This window comes from Primulina eburnea, chromosome 16, assembly GCF_022965805.1.
Source record: "Primulina eburnea isolate SZY01 chromosome 16, ASM2296580v1, whole genome shotgun sequence".
Classification (NCBI taxonomy): domain Eukaryota; kingdom Viridiplantae; phylum Streptophyta; class Magnoliopsida; order Lamiales; family Gesneriaceae; genus Primulina; species Primulina eburnea.
In genome coordinates, this window is record NC_133116.1 from 1370819 (window position 1) to 1383757 (window position 12939).

At 33.0% G+C, this 12939-nt stretch overlaps 2 protein-coding genes across 2 annotated transcripts; one reads left to right on the forward strand and one right to left on the reverse strand.

The window, feature by feature from the left end:
• Positions 1-2833: 2833 nt before the first annotated feature.
• LOC140816432 (protein MKS1-like) lies at positions 2834-4132 on the reverse strand. The gene has a single exon (XM_073175692.1). The coding sequence runs from the start codon at positions 4098-4100 to the stop codon at positions 3294-3296; it is 807 nt and encodes a 268-aa protein (XP_073031793.1). The 5' UTR covers positions 4101-4132; the 3' UTR covers positions 2834-3293.
• Positions 4133-11671: 7539 nt separating this feature from the next.
• Positions 11672-12702, forward strand: LOC140816459 (dof zinc finger protein DOF3.5). Its single transcript, XM_073175737.1, has one exon. The coding sequence runs from the start codon at positions 11843-11845 to the stop codon at positions 12692-12694; it is 852 nt and encodes a 283-aa protein (XP_073031838.1). The 5' UTR covers positions 11672-11842; the 3' UTR covers positions 12695-12702.
• The last annotated feature ends 237 nt before the right edge of the window (positions 12703-12939 follow it).

The window sequence follows — 12939 nt, forward strand, 5'->3', positions numbered from 1 at the left end:
TTGACTGTGTTAGATCAGATGATTTTGGAACCAGATAAAGAAATCATAGCTGTGGGGACGCTACTCATTTGATTACTTCCCAGTTTGTACAGCTTGTGAAAAAAAAAAATATTTTTAAATGATTGAAATGCACGGTTTAGAGAAAAAAAAAGGTTTGAATATATGCATGCACTATTGTTTGAATATATGCATGCATTATTTAAGTATTTGGAAGCTGACAAATGACAACTACTCTAGTGTCTAGTGGCTTCCTAATACATTTCTAGTCTTTGGGCTGCTGTTCATCATATTATTTTATTAAACATTTTAAATTTTTTTTTTAAAAAAATTAAAATGCTTTATTAACATTTTTAATTTCAATACTTATAGTAAGTTTTCCGCTTCTAATATTAATCTTTAGTTTATTTCGTTGATAATTTAAGTGTGCTTATTTAATTTCAATTAACACCCAAAGATTATAGATAGTTATAAAATGGATTAAAAATGTTTCAAGACTTCGTCTTTTATTTTCGTGGGGGAGCACATTCTTTCGTTACTGCTTCACATTTCCATCCATATGGCTAAAACAAAGTAAACGATAAATAATTAGTCAATTCAAATATAATTTAGTCAAGTTGTAAGATGTCAAATTATTTGGAGTAAAAAATATTTAACTCACGTTTGCATTTCAAAGTGATGAATCTGAAATTACTTTATCCTTCAGATTTTAATTTTTATTTGAATTAATAAAACAATTTTAAATTTTATAAAATGAAATATCGGCCGAATTAAATCTCTCTATCAAAATTTAATAATTCCACCCGTACACACAATCTAAAACTAATTTAAGCTGAAGATATAAGAGAATAAAAATCAATGACCTTTACATATGATTACGTTTATTCAACTTAAACAGTATGGTATAATAAGCGCAATAATGTTTTAAAAATCAATTTCAAAAGTCAAAAACCCTTAACAAAAGGCACCATGAATTTTTTATCGGGTAATTTATTTTAAAAATATATAATATATCTTAATCCAAACAAAAAAGATTTCAAAATATAAAAGATAGTGGAGATTTAGTTATGTAATCGCCTGTAAAATCTCTTAGTTTATCACACTTCATGTGTTCTCACATCAGCAGGGACGGAGCTAGGTTTTTCCTGGAGACGGGTGAACTTTTTTTCCCATAATATCTAATCATTAATTTCTTTAAAATATGCATATAATATTTTCATATCTATTCAGAAAATAATAGTAATAATAGCTGATGTTGCTGAAATTCGGGATTATAGTTAGGAGGTTGGATCTTCCTTTGGAGAGCTCGGATCGCACCTTCGAAATCTAGAAGGACAAACAAGAATGTCAGACTGGGCCGAAAGGTTGTTCCGGCGTAACCCCTCCGACGCTCAATCCAGATAATATAACACAAAGATTAATGTCTGTGTAGAGTGAGTTAGTATATGAATCCATAAACAATGAACGAAGCCTGATATTTATAGGAGAAGAATAAAGTCCTGATTTGGTATGTCTAGATTATCAGAATCTTGGACGAGATTAGATTAAATCTTAGTGGACTTTACCTGTTTGGGCTTTATTTCTGTGGTCCCGTTAATGTCTGAGTATGAGCTATCCTAGATAGGAGTCCATCTATAGTCTGGACCTCGTGGAGCTCGGGCGAGACATTTCCAATCGACATGTCACCATAATCTGGGAGGTCGGCTAGGGAGGTCGGCCACCTCTTTCTGACTGGCGAGATTACGGGCGCTTGAAAGGTCGGCCTGAATGACCTCCTAGAGGACCTCCCACCAGCTTCGTATGAACCAGACGAGCTCAGACATGAAGATGATCTTCCTGGAATTTCTGAGTACTGGGCCCAAACCCACTTGGGCTATCGAGAGTGAGCCGAACCCATATCCGGTGCGAGGGTATCAATAATATTTATTATTCGACATATATTAAAAATATATTTTGGAGAAATCTTAAATTTGTCCTTAATGAAAATTTTAAATATTATAAAATATTTATCAAATGAATCAACACTATTTTCAACAAGTTATTTCTTGTAATAAGAATAAGAGTGAGTCTCATGTGAGACCGTCTCACGGGTCATAATTCGTGAGACGAGTCAACTCTACACATATTCACAATAAAAAGTAATACTCTTAGCATAAAAAGTTATACTTTTTCATGGGTGATCCAAATAAGAGATCCGTCTCACAAATACGACCCGTGAGACCGTCTCACACAAGTTTTTGCCAAAGAATAAAATTTTCATTGTTACTCATAATTAGATAAGAATCTTTTGTAACTTAAACTCAATAGAAATTTTTTAAAATGATAAGAGGTTACAGGTAAATTTTTTTATCTTTTAATAAAATTTAAAATTAACAAAAATAATATATTTTCATTCATAAAAAGTGGGTGTGTATATATATATATATATATATATTTAACTACATATTTAACTACCCCCACCCTTGTTCATCCTAATTTAAATACAACCACTCCCACCCTTACCAACAACCCAGAGGAAAAGTGGAGGAGCTCCCTTATTTGCACATCATGCGAATGAAACAAAATGCCAATTTATCCTGATTATTCAATATAAATGTAGAGCTCGATAAATATAAATTCCATGTCATATTTCCCAACTTGAACTTAAAAATTCAAATCTAAAAACAAAAAAAAAAAACTAATATATACAGTGTGCCGCTCAGCTACTTATATGTATGTACTTACGAGTTAAAGAATGCCTAAAGATTCTAAAACAAGTGTAATAATCCAAAATAGAAGTAAATATGTTTACAACATCCACTATTTCTAATAATTGAAATCTTGTTAGGTATACAGATGAGCCGAAAACAAAGAAGAAAATTCCATTTTTTGTGATGCAAAAGTTCTACAAGCTGGAGGCTACGTGACAAAAATGATACCATAAGCTATGATGACTGTACGAAGACAAAAATACAGATATTTCAGCCATATTTATTACATTCAATCAAATGCCCCACATATTATAACTATTAAATAAAGAATTAAATACTCCCGACTACCCACTTGCTTGAAAATGCCGGTCGATGGAATATTTCCATTTCTATCCTTTCCTTGTTCAATGTTCTCAAACGTTGAAGGTAGCTGGCATGGAGCTAATACTAGCAAGACTTACAAATTTACGGAAATAGTATATGGAATTTAAAGTTTTCGGGGCAAATTTACCTCGCCACCCGGTAGTACTAAGTTATTTTCTTGAATTGTGTATATATATATATATATATATATATATATATATATATATATATATATATATGGAGTTAAAGGTCAAACAAAGTATTGAAAAGATGTAAAGTATTTGGAGAAGGCATGTTGATTTGAGGTGAAAATAAAGTTGAAGGGCTCGGGAGGAGGAAACTATTATCTAAATAACTTCTGTTACTGTGTAAAGCAGGACTGAAATCAGGAAAAAAGTTTAGGGGATTTGAATCAGATGGAGGGGAGAAGAAATTTGGTGGGATTGGAGGAAGAGCATTTGGATTGGGGGATAAGATACCTGGAAATTGTCCAGTCCTCTGGATACCTGTTCCTATCTCTATCCCTTGGATCGATCCTACATCATAATCAACAACCTGCAGTGCTTTTCTTCCTTCTGGTGACCTGGTCTTCTCGATGGAAGCCAAACGCGCCGCCGGGGAAATTGCCCCGGGGTTATCTTGAAACTGGAAAGACGAGGAGGAGTAAGGCACTGAGGGGGAACTAATTGTCGCGGATGAGGAGTTTGGACCGGTCAAACGCTGTACCAGGGACATGAACTCATTAGGGTTTGCATGGATTATCTTGGGGGATACTGTGTATATAATGACAGGCGGGCGAGGCTGAGAGTAGGGGTAGTGATGCTGAGCCCCCGCCGCCGCCGCCGCTGGAGGCGGTGCTACTGGTGGTTTCCTGATCTTGTGGGAGTCTTTGCGTACTTTGAGTGGCGTTGGTCGGGGCCCTTGGATCTCACGTCTGGGAGAACGGACAAATGGGATATCCGGCATGTCCATGGTGGCTGAATTCAATGAATCGGAGATGGTGGTGGTGAGGATAATAAAGTATATAATTTGATATGCGTATATATACATACATAGGCAAGGGTGGTGCTTGGTCAATGGAGTGTAATAATTGTAAAACATAATTAAATAACATTAGATACTCTCGTCGCTTTGAGGCTAATGCTGCCGCTTTCGTGGTGTACTGAGTAATCAATGTTTGAACTTGTCAACATGTTTGGGAGTTGAAAGTTAGGAAATGAATGAAGATTTTAAAATGGGGAAATCTGCACACTTTAATTTATCTCTCCTGGAAAAATGAGAAGTTACAATTTATTTTTTCCATAATTTTTTATATGTTGTATAAACACACAAAAATTTTATATATATATATATATATATATATATATTTATATATATATATATAAATAAAATTCGATTATAATAACATAATGCTTTCAAAGAGTCGAACATATATAAGAAAACAAACAATTTTTCTGAACATTAATCCAAGATTAAAATTGTCACATACATGCAACTGCATGACCGATAATTATCAGTAATCATAACACTATTAAATGCAAGATCTGATGTGGAAAATTCATTGAATGAGTGGCGACGGTAAAAAATGCGAATGTGATGGTTTTCTTCTTCATTTTTTTGTTTAAAGGAGAAATATAATGGGATGATTTCTTTCTTTTTTTTCAGAAGAAGAAACAGGATGATTTCTAGTTTAAAAAGGAATATATTTTTCGATACAAAAATATAATTAGATAATTAAAAGGGCTCAAGGGCTTCAATCCTGCATCTTGCTTTCTTCCTCTTGATTATGGTCCTACATGAAGTTTAAGGTTTCCTTTGGGAGAAAAAAATTGATTTGGATGGAGTCATTTTATTCCAGAAAAAAATTGAAATGACACATATTTCGAATGATTTTCAAATTCATCACAATGATCATTGTATTTAAATAGTCAAAAAAACGTGGAATTAAAATCCATCCAAACAATCAAATATATTCGAAATCTATAACTTCAAATTCCTCCATCCAACGAAACATAAAAAGTAAGAAAAAACATATATGAGCTAATCATCTTTTAGTTTTTGTCAAATTTATCAATATTCATAATCATGAATCCGGTGATCACATAAAATTTTATAGATGTATGTTTAACCACATTTGAAATTTCATTGCATCTAGTCGGAATAACCACTATCCTAATTTGGTTGTTTTTCCCAAAAAAAAAAAAAACAAAAAAAGAAGTCTCGAATATCCAATTCATTGTGCAAACCAGTGTTGCACATGGTAAGTGTATGTGCTTGTTTTATATATTAATGTGATATGATGTCAATATTTTTTTTATTAATATAATATCAGCAATTTTTATAACAAAACAATTAGTTGTGTTATATTTAGCAAAATCTATTTTCCACTTTATCTCAGCAGTCCGAAATTGACCTTGAAAATCTGCGGCATCAGATTATCGATTGATTGATAGTGTGAGTTTTGGAATTTGTGTATTTATGACCTAAAAACCTTTTTTTTTCATTGTGTATTAATTTCATATTTATATTTATTTATTAAATGTATAAACAAATGAAAAAAAATTGTTTTGAAGAAATTAAAGTAATCGAATTTAATATTTTCAATGATTTTTTTAATGTAATTTTATATTCAACTCTATTTTAAATTAAATATCATGAATAAGTGGACATATATATTTTATGTGGGCATTATTATTTGTTGTTCGCTTTTTGTCTGTATATGATTATGTTGTTCAATTGCTGTTTTTTGGGTAAAATTTAGAAAGTGTCTCTAGAAAGCTTTTAAGTTTGATCAGTCAAGTGTTGCATGTAAAGCTGACTTACTCCCACTAACTTTTGAATAATACGTTTTTAATAGAAAAGTGTTTCGCACTATTTTATTTTACGAGAAAATTCTATTAGATATATGGAGATAAGAAATAAATATTTTTTTCGTGAGGTATATTAACTCAATTTATATTTAGAGTGAAAATATTATTTCTGACAAATAAAATTATATTTTTTTATATATCAGACGATCTCATATGAATTTTTGTGGATATTGATTTATAATCTCAACACCATACATCTTTTATTATCTCATATCACAAATCAAACACAACATTAATATTTTATATATTCTGATAGAAAAATGGTAAATTATAATATACTGTCCAAGAGTCATCTCCATGGCGAAGTGTGTCACGATTGATACTTATCTTTGATTAATAACATGCATACACGCGCAAAATAATATCAAACAAATGTTCGATGAGTGCAGATTTTTTGTCTAAAATTTTAAAATCTGAATTGAATAAAAGAGAACTTTTTAGGAGTATTTCTACTTAAAAATTTAAAAAGAAATAGGAATTAGAAGGTACAATGAAAATAATGAAAACACATGCTATTTTAATCTGAGTAGATCTATTGTGAGACAGTTTCACATATCTTTATTTGTGACATGAGTCAATCATGCTCATATTTACAATAAAAAGTAATATTTTTGACATAAAAATATTATTTTTTCATGGATGACTCAAATAGAAGATGTGTCTCACAAAATCGACTCACGAGACCTTATTGCAAGAGTTTTTGTGTTGCTTATATTTTCTAGAAGGAATCAACAAATATATTTAAGCATCATTTGGTCCTTATAAAAATCCCCAATCCTGCGCTTCCGGGAGATGCATCATTTGGTCCTACTGGATTTACGACGACATAGTGTTGTGCCATACTTCGAGAATAACACGGTTCGGAACAACAAACTCTAACTCATTTGGGTGAAAGCCCCTTCTTTCGATCCCGCTACTGTTGATTTTAGTAGTTTAGCGAAACTATATATGTCCCTGACCTATTTGTTTTTTTCTAGCACTTGAAATTGGCTGAAGTAGCCCTCCAAAGACATAAGAACCATCTCATCTCTACATGATCATCTGTCATTTCGCTCGAATTTTACGATAATTTTGAAGTTAAAAAATAGTTATGGTATCATTTTCAATCAACTTATCATCTCATTCATCGTAGTCTAATTCGACAAATCAACTAGTACATTTATAGAGAAAGAGTGATCATTTTAGACTTGACTAACAGAAGCCTTTATCTCCTTTCCTTTAGTAATTTAGCATATATTAAATGGATAAAATGCTTTGAGAGCGACCAATTTCGGAGACCAAACGCGAGCAGCCAATTTTATTATGCAGCTCAGAAATAGTCAACCGAAAATTAGTATGGAGGAAAAATTGTGCATTAATGCATGAGAGATCGAGCTTTTCAATATGTGACCCACAACCCGGACCCAATCAATTAAATTGACCAAATCCGATTGGATAAAGTAAAAGTCCTGAACCAGACTAGAATAGATGGATGTTGAAAAGTGAAGAGGTCAAAAACGGTCGTGTTTGGATTTGAAAAGTTTGGAACAATCGTGGAGTACTAAGTCACGAATCTTAAATGCCATTTCTAAGTAATAGACTATACTAGAAAACATTTTTTCGCATGTGCTTCAATTATAGTGATCTAAGTACATGAACAGAATTTCCAAAGTAAACTAAGTAATTGAATCATATCCTACCGAGTCTGATGAACAAGTAATTCGAGTTACCAGAGATACTTCTAATAATAAAGAAAAATGAAAAAAGATCTTTCTTTCCAAGGCGAACTAGAATCACGAATAACTTAAACAAGAGGATTAACTAGTACCAAAGAGGAATAACTTCAAGATAAGTGCAAAAGAAAATAACTAGAAAAGACAACGATTTTTTGAAATAAGACAAACATAATATCGTGAAGTATTAAAAAAGCGTATTCTATAAGTGCTCATGATTCATGAATTACCAGCTGATCAACCTGTTTGGCGGCTTTCACTAGTGCAGAACTCAGAAGTTTGGGCTGCTCAGCGAGATTAGCAGCGTCATCCACAACATTAGAAACGGCAGGAGGCTATGGATAGATAATTAGGTGATAGTTGAACTGGAAGGGCATCTTTTTGAAGAGTCCCGAATATATATATTGAAGGCAAGAGAAGCTACAGTATCCACTTGCTCTTGTAATTGGGTTATTATATTATGTCCATTTCCTATACTCTGAAATGTTTAGGTTTCAAGAAAATATTGGAACAAATTTTGAATATTTACAATTACAGTCAGACTAAAAAGAAAGAATCTTGATATAAAGCCAGGAATTTTCAGAAAATACTTTCGAACACAGTTAGCATATGTGATGAGCTAAAGTCAGAAATTCTAATGGCAGTCGATTGTTCGAGTGAACATGTGTGGTCATAGTTAACTATCGGATTTTCTTGAATATAAACACGAAAATTGAACTGGAAAACACACCCTTCCACGAGAAAAAAATGATGTACCGAGGTCCAAGTGTTATGATATTAGGGACGATTTAAATGGGCCTCTGCTTTTAATCTATCTGACCAGGCTAGCCCAACCTTAGTGGGCCCCCTATTTTAGATTGCCCAAAATTTGAAAGTATAGTTGATCGAATTTAAAATTGAACAAGTCACTATAAAACTATTTTTCCTTGTAAATAAGGAGGACCAAGGATAGAATAATGGAGTCGAAAAAATTAGTACTTAGATAGAATATGTAAATAAAATAGTTAAAATATTGCGACATATAATACTGAATAGTACCACATGTGACGTAGTACTCCCCTTTTTGGTTTTTCCAATGAAGAAGAGGAAATATAGAAAGATAAATATATTTTTTTTCTACTCTTATTTAGTTGTTTATTTACTTTGTTATTTTCAAGTATCGCCAAATTTTAACATATCATAATGATATTTGAAGTTTCACTAAACCCAACAGGTTTTTTCTGCACTGTAATAAAACGCATTTTGAGTTAGTCGGTTGTACCTTGCAAATCGGTCGGGATAGCCGGCATGGTTGTTGCTAACCTCGGTGAAATTATCCTAATTTCAAAAAAAAAAAAAAACAAAGTTTGCGAGATGTTTATTCAACTCTCTGAGCAACCTCGACCATCTTAATAATAATAATAGTAACAATAAAAGATTCATTTCTAAAAAAACATAGTAGTTGTTCGGTAGATAGACATAGACTAAAGTGATGACAAATTTTACGATGACTCAAGTACTCTGACAACATAGAATACCCTAATCGATTTTATTCAGTGTTTAATTTTTTAGTGTACAAGTTCGACTTACAATTCATACTTTTGCTCAATAAAGTTTGAGACAAACCAATATATTTTTAATTCAAACCAACATGGGTCGATTTTTAAGCAAAAATTCAAGATTTGTAATTAATTATAGCCTATGAAAATACGAATGATATTCGATCTGATTCGATCCTTCGAGCCCCTATTATCTAAACAAAATTGTTTAGGTACGAATTTGACTTGGACTACAACATAAAAATATCCGAACTTAACTCGAGTGTTAATACTTTATACATAATATTCAAAATCTATTTTCTAATCTCATGGACATGATTGTAGAGACTCCGAGAAATTCAATTTTTTTTTTTACGCTCCCCTATTATTGTTACCCTTTACTAGATGACGCGAGGCCCTCCTTAATAATATAGCTAGTTCTAGACAAGCACTCCCACGTGCAAACTTGTCGAAAACATCATTTACGTACGAAGTGTCCCTCTCGACTTATATCTCATGCATGAAAATGACTCAAAACACCCACATGAGTTTTGTGTCGTTACCCACTACGTTTCTATGCAAGAATTTAAGCCAGTGTCTCGTTCGGTCTAGGAAATGGAAAGGAAACGTACGATCATTCTATGTAATTTTTTACTATTTTCACGTTTAATTCATAGGGGTTAACATACCAAGTCCAGCCATTTGCAATGGTTTGGCGGGATATTGCAGGGAGGTGAAATTTGTCCAAGCTAATTAATTTTAATTAGTTGTTGAGATTATAATTTTATAGTCCTAAAAATGCATTCACGATATATAAAAGTTCACCTTTCGTATTGATTTCTAACACAAATTGTTAAATATCGAGAAATTAATGATGAAATAAATAAACATAAGGAAAGTGCATGTGCTGCTAGAAATTTCATATATAGTCTCATGTTCCATGCAAGGAATGGTGTACCCAAACCATCAATTTATCAAGGCATTGACAACTATATATGCCATTATATTGTTGATACTATAATAATAAAACAGATATGTGGCTAGGGTCTAAATTTTGATGACCTTACTAAAATAATTATTTTGGGAAATATTTACGATCGACTATATCATAAAATACATTGGAATTTTTGGATAATTTATTGTGAATTTGAGAAAATTAAATTTAAGTAGCATGTGGTTCATATTCTTAATTATATGTTTGGAATATGAAGGAATAATGTTAACATATATACTGACACAAACTTGTGTAAGACGGTTTCACGGTCGTATTTTGTGAATCAGATATCTTATTTGGATCATCCATGAAAAAGTATTATTTTTTATGCTAAGAGTATTACTTTTTATCGTGAATATCGGTAGGGTTGACCCGTCTCACAGATAAAGATTCGTGAGACCGTCTCACAAGAGACCTATTCTAACATAATTGATATGGTTTAAGAGGTTTTTTTTCTTTGCCCCTCATCTGAGAACATAATCCCTTATATAAAAAAAATAAAAGCAGAGATGTATCGATTTCGACCCTAAACGAAAGAATCGAGACCGGGATTAGCCATGTAAAATGAAACTTTGACTTTTGAATATATATTTGTTATTATTAATTTTCGATTGTTTGAGGAATGACTTGTGGTTGGGTTCACCAGCTACTGAAACCAAGAAATAGGACTAAAAATCTCGATTCTTCTCAATTTAATAAACTCGAAGTGATTATTAAACAAATTATTTTGTGCATTTTAAGAAGTCAAATCGAGAAAAAGATGGCACGTAAGCCCAGACGCGCACGTGCATGGAATACACAATTTGTCTTTAAGTTAACTCTTGATTAATGATCCCTAGACCAGAAAGAAAATAAATACATTGTACTTGTATTTTTTCAAGCTACTAGTACTCAAAATATGCGAAGTTAATCGACTCTACAGTATCATATGTTTCAGACTAATCCTTTTATATTTGAGCATGCAAATCTCCCGTAGATTTGTTTTTGAACATAATCTAAAAGACCTATTACCATATGATGTATATTTTTATTTTATAAATTCATTACTTTAAACTTTAAAGACTAATTCATTTATATATATATATATATATATATATATATATATATATATATATATATATATATATATATATATATATAGCAAACCATCAATCACGCTCAAAGGATTGCAATCAAGAAATGTGAGATTTGCCCAAACGGAAACACTTGCAACAATCTCGCCATGATGTGTGAATTAATAATTAGTGTGGGCTTTGCATCACATGCCAGCCAGGCCCCCTTCCATTCCTTTATCCTAACGCCTCGCCAACCGCCCACGCCCTATGCCCCTCTCCATCAATTTCCAATTATTCAACATTATTATTATATATCGCAAAATAGGGACAAAAATTGTGCACTGTTCTTTTTTTTTTTTTTTGTATAAATTTTTAAAATTTGATCCTAAGAAATAATCAATTTTAATGAAAAACGGATTTCATTTGTCTTCGTATACGAAACGATTAATTTAGAATATTATTTAGATCATCAAATCTGATTAGATCATCGCCAAATTTCCACACACCACCAACTTCTATATATATTATAAGATATTACATACATATATCATCCCCGGCCCTCCTATCTAACCACACCATATTAAGTACCTAAATCTCAATCTCCTTTGATTTCATTTCTCCTTGGAAAATCAAAAGACTGCAACATGTTCGCTAGCACAACCCATAGTGAGTACTCGATGGAGCGATGCCCACAGGGTAGGCCATTTTTCATGGACAAGACGCCGAAATGGAAGTCCAACAAGCTCGAACTAGCACCAAGTTGCCCTAGATGTGCCTCATCCAACACCAAATTTTGCTACTACAACAACTATAGCTTGTCACAGCCTAGGTATTTCTGCAAGGCGTGCCGAAGGTACTGGACTAAGGGAGGCTCGTTGAGGAACATACCCATCGGGGGCGGGTGTCGAAAGTCACGCCGTGCCAGGGCAGCCAGATTGGAGAGAGCGGCGATCGCTTGTCCGGGGCCCACCCATAGCCCGGAACCCACAAACGAAACGATAGACTTGGCGGTGGTTTTCGCCAAGTATTTGAATAGGGACGTGGAGAGTCATGATCAAGAGTCCTCGAGCCAGGCAAGTTCATATGACAACATTGATGGTCAAGTTGAGGGCTTTAGTATGACGTTGGATCGGAACGGACAGCCGTCGGATTCTGTTGACGCGGGTGATGATCATGATCATGATCAAGATGATCAATTACAGCAAGTGATTCCTCAACCATCATCAACATTCGAAGGTATCAAGGGTCAGGATTTTGTGTACCAGAATTGTGGTGATCTTGAAATGCAGAGTATACTAGGGGAAGAACTAGCAGGGGATTTAGTATGGTCTGATGACATGAATTTGGCAAACTTTGGATCACAAGAATCAACGGCGCAAATTCAAGATTTTGGGTTATTTTCAGCTGATAATGAGCCAAGAATCCCTGCAAATCGTGTACATTATAATTGGGGTTCATTCGATCTATCTGGCTATGAAATTTTTTCAAGACCTTGATATTTTCATCAATTAGCCATATTTTTATTATTTTAATTAATTAAATGGGAGTGATTGTTGGAAGTTGAATGTCACGATTCTGGGAAAGTGACCTGTGCCAATATGTGATGATGACTATATATATCTCATATATATTATATATACACACCTGAGAGAAATAGTGAAATTTTGTTGCTGAAGTTAAATTACTTGAACTTCTTCCATTTTTTCTTAATATAGTTCTGACGATGAGCTTGGTGATAGAT